Below are 24,072 nucleotides of genomic sequence, written 5' to 3'. Positions count from 1 at the left end.
GATAAAGTCATTCACACTACTGAAACACTTCCATGAAAAAATTCCAGTATGAACTGTTAGAGCATTTCAATAATGTAAATGAGAGCGTTTCGAGGAAATCCTGATTTATATATGTCCCTGATTGCCCCTCATGTAAAGGGCCTTCTAGTCATGCATGTCAGTTGTCAGTTTGCCAAAACATTAGAGAGCTATGTGTGCAGCAAATGAATCATCTCATTGACACTTTTATGATTCTTCCCCTAGTATGCAAGAAAACGCCGCTGAACCGCCACTGTCGCTCTCTCAGCTCCTACGAGAGAGCTACCTGGCCGAGGCCCGAGCCCATCAGCGTCACAGCGAGATGAGCCGCTCCGATGCGTCATCGTCACGCCTTCAGATTTTTGGCTCGCTCAAAGGAAAGGCTGAGGACTCGGCGGTGCTCCATGAAAGCCAATTGCCAGACCTGTCGGCGTTCCTCAACCAAGAAGAGCTGGACAAGAGCGTTAACTTGGCCCGCCAGGCCATCGGACATGAGCCCCGTGAGGAGAGGGCAGAGGTCAAAGCCGCCGTCAATCCAACTGCCTCAGCTTCCATTTCACCGTCTGCAACTTCCTCTGTTCACCTCACAAAGCCCTCTCCGGTTCCTTACATGCCTTCCTCTACTTTGCCTTTCACACAGCTGGTTGATTTGCCAGCAACGCAACCAAAGCTCACAGTGGACAGAAAGCCACACTCAGCCTCCCTACGGCAGGACAACACCATGAGGAACAGTAGTGACGGTCTAAACCACTTGAACAAGTCAGCGAGGAACTCCCCGTTCGGGGTGGAGACCCAGTCCAAAAAGGAGTTCCTCAACAAAGCGGCAGACTTCATCGAAGAGCTCTCCTCTCTCTTCAAGGCGAACACCACCAAACGGATACGACCGAGAGCCTGCAAAGCCCATCGGAGTCGGAACCAGAACAAGAGCCAGAGCGATGGAACAATTTGCTCAGACAGCAGGGAGCGCTCGACAATGGCCGCGGACCTGGCGGAGGACGGGGCCGATCCCGTTGTTAGTCACCAGCCAGAGATCCAGCTGGACTCTGGGATTGGTCATGCGGAGTTACAGGACGGTAGGATTACTGAGGAGCAGCAGTTTGACTCTAAAGAGGTGGATGCGGCGGAAAGCTACATTTTGACAAAAACTCCGTCGTGTGCAGATGAGTCAGGATGTGAGCCTCCCCATTTTATCCAAAAACTGAAAAGCAGAGAAGTTCTGGAGGGTAGCAAAGTCCAGTTAGACTGCATCGTCAGAGGACATCCGATACCTGAAGTCCGGTAAGAAGCCGAAAATCTGCAAAGATCTAATATTAGTTAGCCAAGGATAGGTTACTGTGTCATATTAGAAAGTATCAGTATAGTATCAGAAATGCTCAGAGTTCCTTTAGTTCAGCAATTATTTTTTGCTACGCACCCCCAGGAGAAAGAAAATATGTCACTCCCACCGCAACTGTACCGTGACTATAAATGGCATCATTCGTCTATAAAATTGCTGAACACCACTGCCACCTACTGCAATGGATGTGCAATTACACCTTGTTCCAGTATGGCAAAAATAAAAATGTTCCCTGGGGTCCCATGCACCCCACTCTATTTGAGAAGGGCTACTAAAAGAGGGCTTAGACAACAGTCTGTAGTTCCCCCAGATTCTTATTTTTTTTTTAATATAAACATAATAATAAGCTTTCAACCTTGTGGAAACGGTTATAAGAATTTCCTTTTCTGTTTTAGCCTGACTCTGCCCAAGTGCACATAGCAAGGTCAATAAAGACATTCTTGAATGAGTTTGTGGTGGACGAACTTCAGAGCCCTTACATTAGCTCTGTAGCGTAACTTCCAAGACTGGATTTGCACGACATGGTTCAATTGACATAATTCCAATTTTGGGGTCTCAAGTGGCAAAAGTCTGACGCGTATTGGATATTTGCTCATGTGAGTGCAGTGTAAATGGGCACATTACTTGGATTATGTTATTGCCATTGCTGTATGTGTTGTCTCTGGCTGGTGTTGATGTGGGTGTACTTATTTATGTGCACTTTGGATATGTGCCAACGTGTTGAAAATGTGCATCAAAATGTTTTTTAAAAAATCGGATATGAGATTTAAATCAGAATTGGGCACTTAGGCCTGCAGTGAAAATGCACCTTTAGTTTCAACAGAATCCATTATGTTTGCTCTGTTATGTTTATAATAAAATGTACAAACAATTACGATTTTAACTTTACATTAAAAATGAAGGTGTAACGTCACGTGAAGATGAGCCTTGTCAACGATACATGTCACTTTTTGACAATTTTTGAATGACACATGTAAAAGAAATTAACCACAGTTACAAGTGAACTGTATAATAATTCACTCAACCTCATCTGTTTCCTTTAGCTAATACATGAAACATCTAGTTAAGGGTGACCCTTCTTTTGGAGTACCCCCCCCCACCCCCCCAAAAAAAATATTGGTCAAGCAACACCAGAGGTTCCACACTGTTCCATACGCTTTCGGTTGAAAGTTTTTACTTGGGGTAAAAATACTTATGTTTGGAAAAAAAACACAAAAAAAATGCTTTAGTAAGAAAACAGAGGCCATTTGAAGCCGTTCCAGGCAGGGCAGCATGGAGACGAGGTATAGGCGAGGTAGAGGGGAGGGGGCATGGTCTTGTTAGTCCTACTGAGCATTGTTGAGGCACTAACGTATGCTTGTGCTGGGAGAATGCAAGCGCTCTGCCATTTTTAGACTGGACTGGCACTGCGAGCTGTAGTCTCGTCTGATAATGGAACCAACCGAGCTCTTGGCAGTAGCATGAACACGCGCAGCACTTTGGTAAGATGGTTTATTTGCTCTTTAGTGTAAACTTTACAATCTTATTTCATGTAGTTTAATCTTTTAGTTAGGTCATAATATTTTTCTCAAAGATTCATCCTATAGACCTCATCCTTTGTACAAATTTTATGAGGACTGTTTCAGTTACTTATTTGTCATTTTTAGTTGATGTGCTTGGTTGTATGTGTGTGAGAGAAGTTTAGCATTATGCGACTTTAGCATTGTGCGTTTTAAGTTCAGAACTGTCAGGCTCCAGCGGGAATCTCCTTCCTAAGTTTTGAGCCGCTGAAGGAAAATAGCTCTGACAGGGGCAGTGAGGAGCTGCACCAACCATCCTCTTTACTACTCATGTTTTTAATTTAGACTCTTACTCATGACAAATGGCTCTCTCGTAGCAGAACATCCTGCAGTGAGTCTATTCCAGTGAGGCATGCAAAGGAATTCCAATGCGCCTTCACTGTGAAATCACAATTGGACGTATTGAGTGTGCAAGTTTGATTTCGATGACAGCGCTGAATCGGATTTACCGACGTAAAGCTCTCATCATCTCGCCACGGGCTTACCTCATTCCTCTTTGATTATTGGCTGGATTTTCAGCAAGCTCGAGGACTCATCGACTGGAAATAGATGTTCTGAGTAGCCGCTGCTCGTGTTGCTTCATAGTGCATTGGACGTCAGTTTACTGTTATGGTTTTAAAATGAATAAATAGACTGTAGGTTTTCATATTAATATATTGGGAGTTAATGTTTTTGTGAGCTGTTGTGAGACCAATTCTGCATGCCGGAAGTCAATTGTAGCAAAAATCTGAATGCACAGATTCAGGTGCACTGTAGGGCAATTATTTAGTCCTATTTGCATGAATTGGACTGCATCATCATAGTTGAACACATGGAAGGAAGTGACTACTACTTAACGCTAGTTTCATCTTTCCTCTCTTGTCATTGTCTATAGAAAGTTAACATACCCTGACCTAAAAAATAAAAACAGTAGTCCTCAAGATAAAGTTTTCAGAGTCAAAACAGAGAATTTGTTATGCTGTGCTCCAGCATCCTGTCTAAACTGGTAAAGCTCACTGCTGTACTTTACAGACAAAAAGGGAAAGCGTTTGCTCATTGATGTTTATATGATGGACTTGTAACTTAGCCCAAAAAGCCCCTCATATTGCAGCTTTTAAGTGATAGGAAGAAAATTGACAGAAAAGCAAGAATGTAAGCAGTAACTGAAATATAGTCACAATGAAATGGAGCCTGACATCCACACACAAATACGTATAGTTGCAGTTTGTCACTAATGTGCGGCTTAGAAATTATCGGCTTGCTTGGCAGTCAAAATAACTTTGGTCATGCAAAAAAAAAAAATAAAAAAAACCTGACCTGGGAACAAGTTAGAGCTGCTTCAATACTCCCCAACCAATACTAAGAGGTATTAATTTAACAATTTGTCCATTATGGTGTTTGTACTTTAAAATAGTGTAGAATTGCATTGCATTGTACTGAGAAAGGATTTATTCTGCTGGGCAAATTATTTATTTATTTTTATTTTATTTTGACTGATTTTGCCTCTTTTCCCACATAAGAACATGGAAAAAAATTGGGGGGTTATCTCGTGTTTTTATTTTTTATAGCGGACGCCAGGATAGTATGGTTATAACTTACCAAGCTTAGTCCTATATGCAACATTTTTAACATGAACATTATGCAAATCAACTTGCGATTGTGATTGGTTAGCTAGGATCCAATCATGAACCAGAAGTGTTGACATCATCCAAATCATGTGTTTTTATTAGTTTAGACACACAAATGTCATGTCCACTGCAATCATCCATGGGTCCGAAGACTAAAAAATTAAGCAAAATATTGCAAACTGCAGCTACTATAAAAAAAAAAAACTTAGCATTAAATGGAAATCAACCCTCATTTGTTAGCATAGGTGTAAACAGTGAGTGCACATGTTCACTTTGCTGAATTGCAGGTGGTTCTGTGAGGGCAAAGAGTTGGAGAACAGCCCTGACATTCAGATCATCACCAACGGTGAGCTGCACTCTCTGATCATCACGGAGGCTTTTGAGGAGGACACCGGACGCTACTCCTGCTTCGCATCAAACTTTTACGGAACTGACTCCACCTCAGCGGAGATTTACATTGAAGGTGTTTCTTTCATTCTTTTTAGATTTAGATTAGATTTATTGCATTTGCAATCAATTATTTTATATTATTTTAAAACGTGGTCCAACAGGTGCATCCTCATCAGACTCTGAGGGGGAACTGCCCTTTGAGCATGTAGACCAGTAAGTTCTCCTACTCTCGCCATTTTGATTTGGATGTATTTAAAGCTCTTGTTAATAGTGAATCTTCATCTCTTTTTTTTTGAAAGCCTGCAGGGAAATCAGCCAAAGTCCACACCACTGTCAAGCCAATTCGCAAGAGAAGTTAAAGAGTCTTCAGAAAATCAAACCACAAGAGAACCAGCAGAGGAGCTCAGCACTCTTGTGATCCAGAAGGTTCCAGTTCAGACGATAACCACCTCAGCTCCAGACTCGGAGCTATCTCAAGCATTGGCGACTGAAACGACAGTCTTACCTGCGCAAGTATTTCCGACATCACCACCAGCAGACCTCACAGAGGGTCCACTGCTCCCCAACGCAGCTCCAACGTCCCAACCTGAGGTAGAACAGATGACACACTTCATATAATTTCTTTTGTATTTCTCCTGCTCACATCATTTTTTGCATTTGTCTAGAATCAAACATCCAGCCTCAACCTCCTGCCAGGCTTCAACGGGCAAGCCGTCATGGCTGCCCCCGTTTTTACAAAGGTAGAATTAGTCTTAAAAGGATATGTGCTATTATGTTCCGAGCGTCCAGTATGTCACAACAACACTCTTTCTCACACCTCTAGAGTCTGCAGGACCTGGTGGCTTCAGAAGGGCAGCTGGTTGTGCTAGAGTGCCGTGTGAAGGGGGTGCCGTCTCCGCGAGTGGAATGGTACAAAGAAGCAAAAATCATTGAAGACTCTCCAGATTTTAGGATCCTGCAGAACAGTAAGCACAGATGAAAATCAGTACAGTACTTGGAAATTCAAAAGAGCAATGCCAGAAGAGTTTTGGTACTAACTTAAACATTTCTTGACAATAATGTTATATTGTCACCTTACTAGTCTAAACATGACATTCTGATTAACATTCCATTTGTGGGATATGAGTTATGAAGCAAAATCCAGCTGTTTTTATCCATCTCAGGGGGCGGCCATTTTGCCACTTGCTGTTGACTGAAGATGACATCAGGGCTCAGGCAACGACCAATCACAGCGCACCTGTTTTCTGAAGCTGATCTGTGATTGGTTGTTACCTGAGACCTGAGCAACTGTGATGTCATTTTCACCCGGCCAATCATAGCTCACCTGTTTTCTGAAGCTGAGCTGTGATTGGTTGTCACCTAAGACCTGAGCAACTGTAATTTTGTCATTTTTACTCGACAGCCAGTGGCAAAATGGCCGCCTTCTGATATTGCTAAAAACGGCTGGATTTTGCTGCTTAACTCATATTTCACAATATTAACCAGAATACCACATTTAGACTAGTTGGGCTGCATAGAACGTATCATTGTCAATATATTTTTTTTTTGGGGGGGTTGACTTCCCTTTCAACACTTTGCTCAATAAGTTCAGCCAGAACAGCAACGAATGTCCTGCTTGCCAAAATAGTGAGCTTACAATTAGTTCTACTTTTTTTCATATTTGTAATACTGTAAAACAGGGATCTCCCACTTCGGTCCTCGGGATCCATGTCTCTCTCCTCCAACACACCTGAATCAAATAATCAGTATCGTTATCAGGCTTCTGTAGAGCTTGCTGATCATTTGATTCAGGTGTGTTGGAGGAGGGAAACATGGAAAACAGGCTGGTTAGAGGCTCTCGAGGATGTGACTTGGAGAGGCTCTCGTTAATGTATTTAATTTAATTGTAGAATCTATGGTACCGTCAGCGAAAAGTGGTTACAAATAAATTTTAAAAGTGATACCAAATAAGGCTACAAGAGGGCTTTTTTTTTTCTTTTTTTTTGTTTTCAGAGCCCAGATCTCCAGCTGAATCAGGTAGCTCTTTTAGAATTCCTCATTTGTGGAAAAATATAATTATTGCCTTAGGTATGTAACATGCTGTATGCATACATACTGCTCTGAAGTGTTTAGTCCTTGGTGGGGACTTCTGCTTCTCTTCTGTACACAAGCCAAGGCTGCTTCTCTGTGCCTGTGCACCTTATAAGGTAGTCTCTCATCCTGTGTCGAACTATGGCAGATCATTTCAACCTGCCTTAGCTTCAAATAGACCCAGCTACACATACAAAGAAACTCTCAAGGAGTCATGTGCCCTCTCTCGCGAAAGACTCTCAACAGCGATCACATCCACGCAATTGAACCATGATGTGAGTATCACTTTTGTTTCTCCAGAGGAAATATGTACACTGGTCATCGCTGAGGTCTTTGCTGAAGATTCCGGGATGTTTACTTGCACTGCAAGCAACACGTATGGAATAACGTCCAGTACCGCAGCACTAAAGGTCAAAGGTAATAATTCAGTTTTATATTGGAGGACTCCAGCATCATATTAGTCTTATGTCAATACGTCAAATAAATGTATTATTATTACTTCTTTTTTTTCTTTTTTTTGCAGCTAATGGTGTTCACAACCACGCAATTAGGCCTTTTTGCACTTTAACTGTGGAGCCCAGTCGAGTCCAAGAACCGTCCACATCAGATCTCACCATCCCTCCTGTAAAACCCCAAACAGAGATTGCTGTGACCAATAACATCAAGCCCCACTCCAGCACCATCCGGCTGGATCCATTAGTCAATAGCACCTTACGTTTGGACCCCTTAAACACCAGCACCCTTCGTCTGCACCCCAACAACTCCAGTATGCTCCGTCCGGACACCTTACGTCCCAGCCTGCACGGTCTGGACCCCAGCAGCTTGTCCAGTAGCCCCAGTGTCAACCATCGCAGTGTTAGCACTCCCAACTTAGACCCTCTCAGCCTTCACCAGGTGCCTCCGGAGAACACAGGACAACTGCCTCCACACCCAAAACCTTTCACTCCTGCACTTGCGGTTGAGCAGGAAGCATCCGGACCGGTGTTGACATCACCTGACGCAAGTTCAAATCACAAGGCAGCCTCTAACTATGAGAATGGGACATCTATTTTGTTGCCCCTCCCCGATCCCCCTCCTAACTCCTGCCTAAAGTCTGGGGTCCTGACAAACCACAAAGACTCGCGCACCAGCTCCAGAGTCGGTCTGCGTGTACATTTCAAACTACCTGAGGATGAGGAGGGTGAGCAAAATGACACATCTGCTTCACCTGATGAAGATGCTTCTGATGCATTTGTCGACAAAGGTCCACCACCAGTGCTGGCAAAACCCAAACTGTAAGTAGAGCTGAATTAATAAAGTTCTAAAGTAACCGTCAAGTCAACCTTAAACATTTCTTGACAATAATATGTTATATTGTGAGCTCACTAGTAATGTTACATTTGTAGAATATGAGTTATTCAGCAAAATCCAGCTGTTTTTGTCCATCTCGGGGGGCGGCCATTTTGCCACTTGCTGTCGACTGAAGATGACATCACAGTTCCTCAGGGTTCAGGGCAACGACCAATCACAGCTCACCTGTTTTCATAAGCTGAGCTTTGGTTGTTACCTGATATCTGAGCAACTTTGATGTCATTTTCACTCGACGGGCAAGTGCAAAATGGCCGCATTCTGAAATTAGTAAAAAAATGATGGATTCTGCAGCTTCACTCATATTCCACAAACACAATATTAACCAGAATACCATATTTAGACTAGTGGACATATTTAGACTAAGAAATGCTGTAAGCTATTTCACTGACTACCAAACAAGCCCACATTTTTTTATTACGTCTGTTATCATTAGTTTATAGATCCTATGTCAATAAATGATATAATGTTCTAGATTTGGGTCACAGAGAGCAACCACTCTTCATAGAAAAAAATGAACGTGAAATCCTGCTATAAATATACAGACAAAAACAAGATTTTACAACCCAAATCACATTTTCAGTTCACATCATATCAACATTTGATCCTCCCCCTCCTCTTCCTGTCCAAATATAATTAGCTCCTCCTTCAGCTCAACTATTAGTCGCAACTCACTAATCCATGCAAGCAGACCTAAAATGTGGACCTTCAGGCTTTCCAAAACAAAGGATGGCATTTTCTACTTGTAAGTTCACTTGCGATTCTTAACATTTTATACAAGAAGTTCCTGCCTATCATTGCGGTCAGTATCATGTGGTTTCTGATTATCCTTGTGCTCACCCTGAAAAGTTTAATTACTGCTACTACTTGGGATTGGATTGGAGTTTGCTCATGGAGTTGTTTTCATAAAAGGCAAAACAAGAAGGTGATTTAATCAATAATAGTTAAATATACTGTAATGTAAACCGTGACGATAAGACTCAATTGAGTGTGCGTATTGAAAGAGTTCTGAGGTTATCCAGAGTTGTTTTGTGGCCAACTTGTTGGTGGTCCATAAAAGGGCAGATCATCTTCATGCTGACTTTGGCTCACTTCTGCCGGGCTTTACGGGAGTGACCAGCTGTAATTCATTGCAACACAGCACTGAGCCTTCTTCATGTTCACCATGTATAGTGTCTTTCCAGCTCATCTTTTATGTTGCTTGTACTTGATTGACAGGGACCCGGCGCAGCTCCAGCTCCTTCACAACCAAGTTCTTATGGAACAGCAGCAAGAGAGTGAACCCCCGACCCAAATCCACAATCAGCCTTCATTCCAGGTTAAAACAGAGGCCACAAACTCTCGTGTAGGTCCACTCTGGTCCTTTAGAGAAAACCGCGATTCCCAATCGACATACCTTAACACCTCGCAGCTGACGCCCAAATCTGGATCCGCCCACACTATGACACCCCCTGCACCTTCACTAAGTTCTGCTCCTGTGATCAACACTCCTCCCCCAAGATCCTTTCCATCCACTCCCCAGGTTAAGACCTCCTCCCTGGTGACCTCCCCTCCACCTATGCCACGGCTTAACACAGCTCCACCTCTCAGCGTGGCACCTTCGACCCAGATGAACACCATCCATGCCTCCCACCTGAACCTGTCCACAACAGTTCTTGCCAGAACTGCGCCCACGCCACAATTTTCCTCAAAGCCCGTGTCAAATTTCAGTTCAAGCACAACAGATGCAACGACCGCCTCACATCATGTCACATCTCCAGCCGCTTTCCTGAGAAGCACCCACGCCTCCCTCATAAATCTCACCGCGACCTCACAGGCTTTCAACTACGCCCGGCCGAAAGAGTTCATCACGGCTCAAACTTTCTCACCCGTCAGGAGTCCATCCCCAACCGAGTCCCCGGTTCCGCTGCTCCAGGAGCTGGCAGCTGAATTCAACTCCTCCGCCGCCAGTTCGCCAACGCTATCACCATTCTCGCCACCGACCAGGACCTTTCCCACGAGAGTACTCCGGTCCCCAACGAGCCCCCCATCACTCATATCCTCACCCACGCCGGGTTCAGCACCAACCTTAAATAACACATTCGCCTTCAGAGCCCAGTCACCTCCGCAGGCGTCCTCTCCCACTTCCAGCAGCTCCACACCGAGCCCGATCCAAAACCCAGTGGCTTTCCTGAGCTCCATCCTGCCTTCCCTGACTCCATCTCAGCCTACCAACTCCATGGGCCTTCCCAAAGGGGCACCTTTAGGGTACTTTACATATGACTTGTTTGCACTACTGCAGAGGTGGGTGGACTGTCACGTGTTCTAAAATATTTATTTTGTCTCTTAAGGTTCAATAAGAAAGTACCAAAGACACGCCTGCCATCAACCGAAATCATTCGCGAGAGCAAAGAGGCTGTTCTTTATGACATTGAGAAAAAACTGCAATTTCAAGATGATCCTCCCGTTTTTGCCTATCAGCAGGTATCAAACACCCTTTTAGTTAGTTGAATGATAGAGTAGTTTGACATGTTAGTACAGTATGTTATCACTAATTTTAAATTTACTAATCTGTTGTTTAGTCTGGTTTTCCTCAGTTATGTGGACATGAGCCATATTCATATGATAGACCTGGGCAACTATTAGTATTGATTTTAAAGTGCATTAAATGTTAAGCTGGTTAGACAAACTAACAATATATTTGTACAAATGTGAATTTTCCTCTAGTCTCCGTAGGACCATATATCCCGAAAAACCTTTTTATAGACATTTTTTATACTAATATTGGGAAATGTTTAAAACTAAATACAAAAATTCACATTTTCAAGTTTCCTTCTCTACATATTGACAGGTAGAAGTCCCTGCTCTTTAAATACCTGCAATCAAGGGATAGACCGATTATCGGCCGGGCCGATTATCGGTGCAGAAATTTGGCATTTTGACAAATATCAGCATCAGCCAAATCTGAAAACTGGTAAAGCAGGATTTTCATCAGGATTTCTAAAATGTTCACCTACAGTTTTACTTGTCGCAAAGACATTTCAAACATATTCCGACCATTTTTCACTCTCTTCGAAGATCTTTTGAAACCTTTTCTGAACCCTGACGAAAACCCCATATTAGCTACATTCGCATGCATTTGTCGTCCAGTGAGATACAGGGAACCTTAATTTATACATTTATTTAAATTTCGACTTTATAAAAAAATGATGCTGATACTGGGAGCTCCCTACACTTTTTATTAAAAAATAAGAAATAAAAAATATTTTTTATTAAAAAATAAAAATAAAATAAATGAAGAAATTACGTTGAAATTCTGGAAAACTTTATATAGAGTAGAACACTTTAGGGAACTATTTACTTACTTTTTATTTACTTTTTTAATTTAGCTTAACACATACTGATGACCCTAGAAGCTCTGTTATAATTCTTATACAAAACTGTCAATTCTTTATACGCTTAAAATTAAAAGAAAAAGTTTTTGGTTTTTTTTCAATTTTGATAAATATTTTCTCTTTTACTGCAAATAAATATCAGCTTGAAATATTGGTTATTAGTCTCCTTGACTACTAATAATTGGTATCGGCCTTGAAACTACTGCAATCCCTGGACAAAAGCTCACAATTAATTTTTGACTTTGTTCGTTACTCATATTCAATAATAATAATATTAATAATAATAATAGAACATTTTTCCTTCCTAATTCCCGCTCATCGGTCATTGTGTCCACGTACTATAACCATGCACGTACTGTATATAACATTCCTTAGCTTGTCGGTGCGCTTCTCTAGCAGCAGTTTGTGTGTCTGTGGGAGTTCATCATCCATCCCTATCCTCTCATAGAAGCGGAGTATTGAGGGGAAAACAGCGAGCAGACCCCTTGTTGGACCAAACATTCCAGCTACTGTCATTAACTATGATGAGGTACAAGGATCATCTCATTGCAAGCAGTAATTCGGGACGCTAACATAATGGCAGTTCATGCAGTGCCAGTCGCGTTTGGACACAATTTTGCATGCAATAGAATGGTTTGTCCAAACTTTTGGCTGGTATCCGGTACCATTCAAGCACCCTTTAACTAATATATAACCTGCACGAAGAAATCTACTACATTGTGCTCATGACTCACTGTTGGTTTACTTTAAAGATCACTCATTTCCCCTTTTGACCTTATATTTCCTACGTCTTTCACACATCCCAAACATGACATCAAATAACTCTCGAAAGCAAACACATCTTTTCCCTCTCTTTAATCTGATGAGTCAGAGGTATTTAGGCAAACTCAACCAAATGTAAACATTTATTCGCTCGTGTTTTTATTTAATTTCTTTTACCCTCTGATCTTGATGCATGACCTTTTTTTTTTTTTGCTTTCCAGCAGGCATTTTGTCAAATAGATGCTACAGCATGCCTCCAATGAAGTGCTATTACGTCAGAACGTAATATGTAAGTTTAGGTTCAAATGCCCAAGATTTGACTTCAATACGACTACTGTTATATATCAATATAGCACACACACGCTTATGATGTCTGAAAATAATCTTCACAAATTCAAAAGGCTGTGTGCATTATTGCATACATTCTAGTATGAAAAGGTTTCCAGCAGGTAGAAAGATAAAATGTGCATTAAGTTTGCTTTCATTTAGCATCCCCCCCCCTTTTTTTTTAGGAGTACAAAGTTTCCAATTTTGAGCAGAGATTAATGAGCGAGATCGAGTTCCGCTTGGAGCGAACGCCGGTGGAGGAGTCAGACGATGACGTGCAACACGACGACGTGCCCTCGGGCAAATGCATCGCGCCCATCTTTGACAAGAAACTCAAGAACTACAAGGCCATGGAGGGCGTACCTGTTACTTTCTCCTGCAAAGTTGTTGGCATCCCTGTTCCAAAGGTGAGACGTCTAGTGGTGACAAAGAGCACAATAATTTTATGGTTATATCTTATGCAGTAGTCATTAATTATAATTAATGATATGCCAACAGGTTTACTGGTTTAAGGATGGGAAGCAGATCTTAAGGAAGAATACACATTATAAGAAGATAAGAGAGGGTGATGGGACATGTGCTTTACATATAGAGTCTACAACAGCTGATGATGATGGAAATTACACCATCATGGCAGCAAATCCACAGGTAACACCTTGCACTGAGCTTCTGTTTCATGACCGCATTCTTCTGTACCAATTCTGATGTACCATTTGTAAATCAACAGGGACGAATGAGCTGTTCAGGTCATTTGATCATCCAAACAGGACCACCTCGATGCCGATTGACCCCAATTAACTCTCAGAGGTAAGCGGGAATGCAGATCTTGCCATCAGTGGATATAAAAATCTCCACACCTGTGTTCAGGTTTTTGTGATAAATAATTTAAAAACATTTCCACCATTAATGCTACCTGCACAGCTCAATTGATTAAAAATAAAATAAAATAAAAATAAATGAAATAGCTTGGTGTTCTGTCTTCACCAGACATTTGACGGCTCTATCCAGCATTCCATCTTGCCGGACGGTTAACGGATTAAATTGTTCTTGGAGTCCGTTCATTAAATCCCTTGTGAATAATTCAGTTCAAACTGTAACAGACAAAAATAGAAATACAACAGTAGAATAAGAATTATATTTAAAATGTCTAACTAAAATTGTTTTCTGGCTACATTAACATACATCTTTCAAAATGTGAATATAATAAACCGTAAAGTGCGTTGTTAACCATGTTTAAGACAAGAATTACTTTATAAAACTTTACCATAGCTAGCTTAATTAGCACAACAAGGGTCCAATAGCTTAGGGTGCTAACAAATGCTAACGTCTTAAATCACTCATTTTAAACACATTTTTAGCCATTTTAGCAACATGTAAATTCCTCATTAGTATTATACGTTTTACCACAAATCACTTACAAGCGAACATGGGACCAAGACTCCACCAAGTACATGTTGTTCTTCAGCCAGCTCACATGCAGGCCTACTACACATTTCACCACTGGAGGGTGCTAAGGGTCCATCCATCCATTTTCTGAACTGCTTATCCTCACTAAGGCGCGCTGTAGCTCGTTCCAGAACATAACCAAATTTTAATCTAACAAAAGCCTGAATGTTTTGTGCTAACATTGACTTATCCATACCTATGGTAGCATGGTTGTGGTGTTATCGTGCTTAAATTGCTGTCATTGTTAGAACAAAACTTTGAGGCTTCTGCTACAAAGCAAAACAAAAAGTAAACAAACAAAAAAAAAGCCTACTACCTGAAATGTATTTGAGGTTAATCAGAGCCCCTTAAAATGGTGGCAGATGTGTGCGGACTCCCTTTTAACATGAGTTTAAATGTGATTCATTCTGAACAGAGCCACATCCCAGTTAATGTTCAACCACATTATTTCAGTCATTTGCTTTACCACCCCTATTGAAAACATTACATTTCTTTTTCAGTTTAGTTGTATAGGTTTTAGGCCACATTGTGTTTGGTTTAATTGTAAGCATCCATTTACATGGATTTGGAACCAAATATATAAAGTTAACCGTTAAAGGCTTTCCTCAACATCTCCACATTTTAGGGTACGAACTCGTGTCCAGGAAGTTGAGGGAGAGCAAACCCATGAGCGTTTTTTCCGGCCTCACTTCCTCCAGGCTCCAGGAGATATGTTAGCACATGAGGGGAGGGTGTGCAGACTAGACTGTAAGGTAGGTTTGTGAGCATCACTTTCTCACAGTATTTGCCGATTCAACAATAAAAATGGTCCCTGTTTGTTTTAGGTGAGTGGTCTACCCAATCCCGAGCTCATGTGGTTGGTCAATGGTAGACCCGTCTATGCAGATCTTTACCACAGGATGCTGGTGCGGGAAAATGGCATCCACTCACTTGTCATTGACCCCTTGACACAGAAAGATGCTGGCTCATACACCTGCATTGCAAGCAACAAAGCAGGGCAGTGCTCCTTCAGTTTAGAACTCAAAGTTGTGGGTGAGCAGATTTGCATTGGAGTGGTGAATAGAAAATGAAAATGAGGATTTTTATTTTTTTCCCCAGCATGATTTGAATTTTTGAACTCTCCCCTCAGAGAAAGAGATGAAACACCCTCCCCAGTTTGTGGAGAAGTTGCAGAACATGGGAATTCCTGAAGGGTCCCCTGTCAGGATGGAATGTCGGGTGCTGGGTATGCCCCACCCAGTTATATTCTGGAAGAAAGACAACGACACCATTCCCAGAACACAGAGCAGAATGAGGTCAGTGAGACTTCCAAAGAAAATACAAAAACGTTCAGCAAATGTTTACACAAGACAACTTTCACAAAGTTCCTGGAAAATGAAAATAAATGTTTTCTAAATTTCACATACCACAGAAAATAAGGCTATTGCTGCCAAATTTGAATGATTAAAAATAAAAATTGTGAAAAAGGAAGCCAGTCTATCCTCTTTCGAACACTGTGGGTGTGTTCACCAAATGCACTCAAACCATGATCCCTCAACTGTCAATCAGCTATACAAATGGATGCTACTTTGTATAGTGGTACTGGTAGAGCACCTGACAAGTTGGTAACCGAAAGTAAACTACAATTTAGACCAGCTAATAGCATGTCTAAGTTGTGGTGCAGATGGTTAAACTCTATTTTGGTGGATTTGATTGAGGCGCAGGCAGATTCCTAACTCAGCAGACATGCGTGGTGGATGTCATCGTATTTCATTCATAAACATGACAGCAGCGTGCGCCAATCCCTCCGAATTATTGCAGCAATCAATTCATTGAATGTATTATTATTATTATCTTTATACTTAAATTATTCAGTTAAATCACTGCTCTGTTTTAATATAGCATACAAATGAGTACAATTGGAAGAGAGTAAATTTAACATTTTAAATATTCAGAGTAAATTTCACTCAAAGTGCAGTATTTTTAGTGTGTGCGAGAGAATTTGCCTATCCCATGAAAACAACTATTCAAGATTTTTCACTCAGAAATTCTAAGTAAATTTTTCAGACAGATTTTGACAAAATTTTACTAGTTTATTAGTGAGTGTCAGTCTCCCAAGCTGAAGATTGTGAGTTCATTCCTTAACCCCTTTTTTTTTTAACTAGTAAAATTTAGTCAAAATCCTCTTTGCAAAATGTACTTAGAATTTCTGAGTGAAAAATCTTTAATATGTTTTTCATTAGGTTCTGCAAATTGTCTCATACACACTAAAAAAATACTTTGATTAAAATGTATTTTATATTTATATTTATATATATATATATATATTTTTTTTAAATATTTATTTGAATATATTTTACTCTCTTCCAAATGTAAATTTTACTCAATTTAGAGTGGGACTAAATAGACTCTGTCTTGAGTAAAATTTACACAATTTACTGTGCAGGGTGATGAAAAAAAAACTTCTTGGTCATACAGTCCTACTATTCTCCTTGCTATCAACTCAAAAACAAATCATGAAAATCAACTTTTCTTCCGCTTCAGCATGCAACAGGACGCCACAGGATACGTGTGCCTCCTCATCCAGCCAACCACCAAAGAGGATGCTGGCTGGTATACAGTGTCAGCCAAAAACGAGGCTGGGATTGCGGCCTGCACCTGCAGGCTCGACATCTATGGTACGAAAGTTAGCAGTACCTAGATAAACCGTCAGCAGCTTTACTGAAGTTGATACATGTCGCCATGTATTATGACCTTCAGCACAGTGGCATCAGAGCGTGCCGGCGCCCATGAAGAAGACGCCACGCGCGGGCAGCCGCTACGCAGCTCTCACAGGCCAAGGACTCGACATCAAATCGACTTTCTCCACATCGGAGACAAGCCCCTTCTTGTTCGCCAGCTTCCCTCCTGAGGCCACACTGGAGAGTGAGGAGTTGTGAGGGAGACCGGTGTTTACCTGCGCGGTTCGTCATGGGATTTGTGTGACGAGTTTGAAGTGAGACACTCAGAGCAAAGAGTGATTGTGAAATGATTGTGCCACTTGCTAGCACAGTGTCACCATTCCGGTTTACGTATAGGTCATATCAAGAGTGTTTCACGTACAGAAAAAAACAAACACCTTTGCTAAGTCTTAGCTCATGAGCCATCAGTGGAGTTGAATATATAAGTTTGATTGATTAACATTTATTTTTGCTGTTTCTTTTTCTTTTCTTTTTTTTTTATTTTTGAGGAAAAAAATCAACAAACTGCTCTCAAATTCTTTCTTTTCCCTGGCAAATAATACATCTAATAATTTATATTTGATTTAAATGTAAATGAAAGCTAAGTTATTTGAAGGAATTGGAAATACACTGTTTTATTTAAGTGGTTGATTTAACATTGGATTGTTTCAACGCAGGTAATGCATTGATTCACCTTTTTGCACCATGTTTTCCATGTTAGTATTTTGTTAGTATGTGAACGTGGAGAAATTGTTTTATGGTACAGTGCCAGATGCAAAATGGAAGCCAACGGGGCAATCTCAGCGGTTACAAATGATTACCTTTCATAGACTAAAGAGAATTTTAAGTGAGTTTGGAAATACATTGATGGACGCTTTAAAGCACCTATTGTACTTCTGTAATGTTGCACACTGTAAAATAGTTTTGTCTTCAGAATAAAATTATATTTATTCAAGTGAGTTTGCTTCACTGGAAGTTTTATAAATCTGTTTACATACTTATTGTAACGTTTTGTAAGAATGTCACCCTTGTATTTATCTTAACAAACGCTACTGACGCCGGAAAATAGAATACAAATCACGAGGCTAGCAGAAAAAGCCAAGAACACACGCAACCAACCTGCACGTAACGTCCCTCCCCTCCCGCGAGACCTGTGTTGCGTTTACTAACAGTCGGACATAAGAGTACTAAACAGAAATGGCAACACCGGAACACACTTAGTTCATTACAGTATAAAACGTAAAGAAGCCCATATTATATTTTAATGTGGGTTCACTGAAATTTCTGCAGATTTTTGAGGGCTTGTTTTGACTATGCTTATTATCTGGAATTCAAAACAAAAAGGAGATCCCAGGAGCCAATTAAGCATAGCTAATCAGTCCAATTAGAGGGGAAGAAGGTTCAAATAGGCATAAAATTACATTCACCTTACTTGACCCAATTAGACTGTGAGCCTCATTTGACCAGCTGCCAGATCGAGTTGCTAGCTGTCTGTCTGTCGCTTGTGTGTGTATCATAAATGTATAATGAGAATATAACAGTACCTTAAAGGAGATTATTATTATTATTATTATTATTACATTTCAACATTTTCAAAACAAAATATCTCACGGTGCTAATTCTGATCAATATATGAGAAACAATTATGTTTCCATGAGTCAATGCTTATTTTTTAATAATCTGGAGATGATGATGATGGGATTTATGAGATACACTTTCTCCAGGACTAAAACATACGCTTTGTGGCCTAATCTCCATTGCTCCATAAGGGGATCTGGATTTAACGCAGTGTGTGTTTCTGTTGGGGCTGACGGGTCACTCCTCAGTTGTGACATATGGCTTTTGACAACAGGCCACAGCTGAGTCGTAGGTGCTGAAATGAGCCAATCATAAGACACGGAAGGGCAGGGCCTCATCTCAGACGAGGCCCTCAGACAAGACAAGCAGCAGCTGGCAAACTACATCAATCTGTAATCAATGAACCAACTGGTAGATGGGATTATATGCCTAATTGCACAGCTAACCAGTCCATCCCAAAATGACCAGACAGCATCAGCTTGTGTCCATGACCCAATAGCAGAGACAGCCATTATACTCGGCCTCCACAGTGATTAATCATTTAAAAGCTGCTTCTAAACCCAAGCCTGGAGTTGGTCAATCCAGAGCTCGGATGAAAACACATAGAATCACTCATTAGAACGCAGTACAAAATTCCATATTAAAAAAAATAATTACATTATATTCGTTCATGACTGGACAATAGTCTAACATTATCACTGCACAAACCGTTATAGACTTACACACACAAAAACAATAATATAAATAACACTGGTTTGAATAAAAAAACAAACAAACATATAACTATGTAAATAAAGTAGCCCACAACATTTTCTGGAGCAATTTCGGATGTAAAAACCAAATATTTCATTAGTTTTTCTCAATATGCCTCTGGGTTTTTTTTCTCTTCAATTTAACATATTAAAAAAACGTACAAAAATAAAAATAAAAATAAAAATAAAAATAAAAATAAAAATAAAAATAAAAATAAAAATAAAAATAAAAATAAAAATAAAAATAAAAATAAAAATGACGGCCACCTTTTGAACAATGACACAAAACCTCGAAAAAAAATACACATGCTGAGCATTGGATTAGAGCAGATTTATGACGGTCCTGACGGTCCTTCTCGTGACGTGTATTTTTGCGAGGCTTTACGTCAAAGCATTCTTGGTGAAAGGTGGGCATCGTCATTGACTGGAATTGACGATTGACAAAAATGCCCACCTCTACTAATATGCATATAGCAGATTGTACACTGAGCCTTGTTGAGGCAAAGATGACCTTTCGCTGCTCCTTCAAAAGCTCCTGATAAACCGTTTGTTTCAAAGCCACTGGTTGCAAAGAAAAGTGATTAAAAAATCAAATTAAATATCCTTGTAGCAAAGTGAGGTGAAAATATTCTCCTAGAATGGTCTAATAGATACAGTATGTTCTATGACTCTCTTGGCAGTTCAGGTTTTAGAAGTTTAAAAGTCAATAGTGCGCCATGTTCCCTTTAAGATACGTGGCTGGGCTAGTGCACTACATAGTAGCCTATCACCCCCCCCCCCCCCAAAAAAAAACCCCAACAACAACAGAAAAACTGGAGTAAATGGAGCACAATGAATGGTACCACTGCGAAAAACTGTTCGACAAAATATTAATGTCATTCTTATTTATTTATTAATGTCATTCTTCTTATTATTATTTTTTTACATGGACCAGTGTAATTAAAGCAAATAATGTAAAACAAGTTTAAAAAAAAAAAGTTATATCTGACTAAGTTAAATGAGGAAATGCTATCTTTGACTAACTAAATTCTAAATTCTCTGTAACAACTGGCACTAAATTGTTGGGGAATTTACTTTTTTTTTTTTTTTTTTACAATAAATGGACAAAATAAGGGGTGACATTAAAGTATGTTGCAGTTTTCTGGTGTTGTAGATTTGATAAATGTATTGTGCCCAAAAATTCAAAATTTTGTGTAACCAGATGGGAAAGATGAGAAAGACAAATTATTCTGTCTGTCCCTTTTTCTTTTGGCTCGGTACACAGATCAATTATTTATTTCCCATCTCCATCTGTAGGCCTACTTAAGGACATCTAAGACCCCCCCACATACTGTGAATCATTAAAACCAAAACACAGAATTCTACAATTCCTAACGTGAATAAGAATATTAAACCATCACGACACGATGAGCAATATCATTTCCAGGTTTTGCCGCGATAATCTGCGAACCATCTTGTCCGTATTGTTCAAGATCTTTAATCCTCAGATTTTCAGTTAAAATCCTTCAGGTTATGCAGCACACTTTTGTTGCCTCGGGCTAATCTCAGATTATGCTTCTCATCACACGTAGACCAGATACGCAAGTAGTGAAAGGAGATTTGAGGGCATTTGTAGCATGATACTACTTAGTAGCCACGTGGGCAAAGATTTATAAAAAATAAATAAATAAATAGTAGTATATTGAACAAGAAGCGATATTTGGTCTGCTAAAATAAAATACTGATGATGAAATATTTGTTCTTTCTTATCAATCCTTCAACATAATTTAGTTACAGTTTTTCCGCCAATGTTTTATATAAATTTTGTTGTCAGCTTCATAAAGTTTGTTTTGCAGCATCAGTTGTGCAAGCAGATGGTAGACTTTGGTGTTTGTGACACATGGCATCGAGTGAAGCCTCGGCCAGAGAGCCCAGCCCGAGATAATTGGAATTTCATTAAGGTTTTTTGTTTATGTGTGTGTGTGTGTGTGTTGAGTGTGCATATATACTTTATGCATGTGTGTGTATGTGGTGAGAGTGGGTGTTAAGGAGTCTGCCGCATGGGTTTGAGGGGGGGTGGTAGAGGGCAGGGACCCCACCTGCTGCCACCTGTTCATCTGCTTTATGCCTTATAAAAGCTGCTCCCTTCTTTGGAAGACAGACACCTTGGACTCCTCAGACCGTCCACAGGGACCACCAAGGACACATCATCATAAGAGAACTGTTTCAACTTGCATCTTTATTAACTTTTCCTGGTTCAGTTCTGGAAAAAAAAAAAAAAACATGAAGCCTCGCCGGTCGAGCTGCACAGACTCGGGATCCGAATCCTCGGAACTGGACTCCAAGAGCCCGGAGAAATACGAGTCGGCCACGCGGCGGAGGATGGCGGCCAACGCCAGAGAGAGGAAGCGGATGCAGGGCTTGAACACGGCCTTCGACCGTTTACGGAAGGTGGTGCCGCAGTGGGGTCAGGACAAGAAGCTGTCCAAGTATGAAACCCTGCAGATGGCGCTCAGCTACATCATGGCCCTCAACCGCATCCTGACGGACACGAAGAGGCGCAACGCTGCGCACGTGCAGTGGGTGGACTTGCAGTTTGACTGTGCGCAGCCTGACGACTATCAGTACCTCATGAGGTACGACTCCACGGGGCAGGATTATACGAACTCCTCTTTCTCTTATCAGATTGATGGGCATCAGCTCAACGTATAAGATTATTTTTATTTATTTTTTTAAATCTGTCAGTTGGCATGTGAAGCAGTCATGTTGTAAGTGGCAATGTGAAACCTTTTTTGCTCCAATTAAGGAGACAGTAAATACATTTGTATTGATTTATTTCTTTTTAATTATCTTTGACAATCAAAAGGCTTCTTTTTTTTTAAAAAGTGTTGGATATATTTTTGCTAGGATTTTGAGCAGGTTTGTCAACGCACAGTAAAGAAAGACGTGTAGTGTCATTAAAATGACCATTAGATTGTGTAATGTGTATTTACAGCTGTATTTGATATACAGCCCTGGAATTTGGTGCAATTTCGATGAGTTAAGAGAATCATAGCTAGTTGCATTGTTCAAGCTAATATGCAAGGATTGTTGAGATGAAAAATGAGCTTGTTTATCACATGCTAAATTATAGTTTTGGATTGAGAATAAAGAATATTTTCTATCAAATATATTCTGCTTTTCTCCTCATTGTCTTTTATGGAGATCATTATCACTACTACATTATTATTGTACACAATTCTAAATCTACATTTGGTAGGACATTTTTGTCTCGATCAACTGAAAGTTTAATATTTAATATTATTCTAAAAATAATTGCTCTGCAGTACTAGACTAGTATAATTTTTTTTTTTACATATCTTTATTTTTAGATCAAATATTCTTCAAATGAATTAATGATTTAGATTAAAAAAGTGAATGATTAAAAAAAATAATAATTCAGAGTCCAAATTTTTAAGTTGTCAGAAAGAGAGATAATAAGTAGATGAAAAACTTTTTTAAATTACCTAAATATTCCCAAAAGTTAGAGGAAAAGCAGAAAATTACCATAAAAAGTCCACAACATTGTAAAAAAAAAAAAAAAAGATGAAACATTGACTTCAAACTAGTCGAATGGTACCTTTGCCATGGCCTGAGTGGATCTGTATCATTTTTACTGGCACTAAGCAACATTGAGGAGGATGGTAGGAACACTGCCACACAAAAAAACTACAAACGTGCTTACTGCTTTATGGCATACGTCACTTCCACATTTCCCCATTCGTTACAAAGACAGATGTCAATTTGAATGTGAACGCGCTTGTCCTCATGGGAACTGTGGTCTTCCTTCAGGCAAAACTTTACTTTTGCTTTTCTTCATATGGCTTTGCAATAATAAACGGAAACTGAAAGTTCCTTTGTGCTGCTTTAAGAAAAGGAGGAAATCGTCAAATCGGTAAAATTACCGAATGAACAATACTGAGCTCTCAAAAAATAAAATAAATGAATAAATAAAAAGAAAAGGAGGAAATAAAATGTCCAAAAACAAGAAGGAAACGCAAAAATGACCATAAAATGTCCTAAATATTGCAAACAAAAAAATCTGAAAATTGCTAGCAGTAATGGCAGAAAAAAATGTCAAAAAATAGCCATAAAATGTCCAAAAAAGGAAGAAGAGGCAAAAAATTACCATATGCCCATAAAATTGTCAAAAATTTATGAAATTTTACAGAAAGGCAGAAACGTCTAAAAATGTATGAAAAACAAAAAAATGGAAGATTAAAGGTAGAAGAAAATGAACATTCAAATTATTGGATGCTGCATATTTTTCTGTTATGGTGTAGCTCAAATTAGCACTGTCTGGGGTTCTCGGTACATTAGACAAACCTTAACATTCTGTTTCCTTCTTCACAATCTTCAAATATTTTGTGCCTCCAGACAGATTTTTGATCATTTATTTGGCCTAAAATGGCTTTTTTGACAGTGAAGGTTGCCAACCCCTTGACATAGCCAAACAACAACAACAACAACACTTATACATCTATCACTTAGTTGTGTATTACTAAATTACTATTGAGAAGGTAATGTCATTTATATTACAGTTTTTATTGTGCGTGTGTAACGTGCTTGCCTTACCGGTAATGGCAAGCCATGTCCACTTACACTGCAACCTGACATGTAAATCCTCCTTTTGTTCACAGCTCCTGCGCGCGGAGATAACAGAATCATACGTCAGCAGCAACGAAAATAAAACTAACTTACGCAGCAAAAACTCAAAAAAACACAATAGTATTTCTAGTCATTTGAAAATCAAGCATATTTCTAATTTGTACTTAGCGTCTCACGCAGA

At 39.9% G+C, this 24,072-nt stretch overlaps 2 protein-coding genes and 1 long non-coding RNA gene across 3 annotated transcripts; 2 read left to right on the top strand and 1 right to left on the bottom strand.

The window, feature by feature from the left end:
• The first annotated feature begins 244 nt into the window (after positions 1 to 244).
• On the top strand, positions 245 to 17,836 carry mypn (myopalladin). Its single transcript, XM_077581373.1, has 20 exons — positions 245 to 1,296; positions 4,808 to 4,983; positions 5,072 to 5,123; positions 5,210 to 5,501; positions 5,576 to 5,650; positions 5,734 to 5,875; positions 6,903 to 6,926; positions 7,281 to 7,397; positions 7,504 to 8,254; positions 9,546 to 10,574; positions 10,658 to 10,790; positions 12,150 to 12,230; positions 12,976 to 13,197; positions 13,289 to 13,438; positions 13,518 to 13,597; positions 14,862 to 14,988; positions 15,061 to 15,268; positions 15,366 to 15,531; positions 16,760 to 16,893; positions 16,976 to 17,836. Exons 1-20 carry the CDS (start codon positions 245 to 247, stop codon positions 17,152 to 17,154), a joined length of 5,190 nt encoding a protein of 1,729 aa, XP_077437499.1. The 3' UTR covers positions 17,155 to 17,836.
• LOC144061186 (uncharacterized) lies at positions 12,986 to 14,563 on the bottom strand. The gene is made up of 3 exons (XR_013296109.1): positions 14,209 to 14,563; positions 13,775 to 13,881; positions 12,986 to 13,206 (listed from the first exon to the last, which is right to left on the bottom strand). It is a non-coding gene; the product is annotated as an uncharacterized LOC144061186 (long non-coding RNA).
• A 3,604-nt stretch (positions 17,837 to 21,440) lies between the features above and the next one.
• On the top strand, positions 21,441 to 21,956 carry atoh7 (atonal bHLH transcription factor 7). Its single transcript, XM_077582785.1, has one exon. The coding sequence runs from the start codon at positions 21,528 to 21,530 to the stop codon at positions 21,954 to 21,956; it is 429 nt and encodes a 142-aa protein (XP_077438911.1). The 5' UTR covers positions 21,441 to 21,527.
• Positions 21,957 to 24,072: the final 2,116 nt, after the last annotated feature.

The sequence above is a fragment of the Vanacampus margaritifer genome, chromosome 12, assembly GCF_051991255.1.
Source record: "Vanacampus margaritifer isolate UIUO_Vmar chromosome 12, RoL_Vmar_1.0, whole genome shotgun sequence".
NCBI lineage: Eukaryota > Metazoa > Chordata > Actinopteri > Syngnathiformes > Syngnathidae > Vanacampus > Vanacampus margaritifer.
Note: the sequence above shows the minus strand (reverse complement) of the source record. Positions and strands in the feature narration are given on the sequence as shown.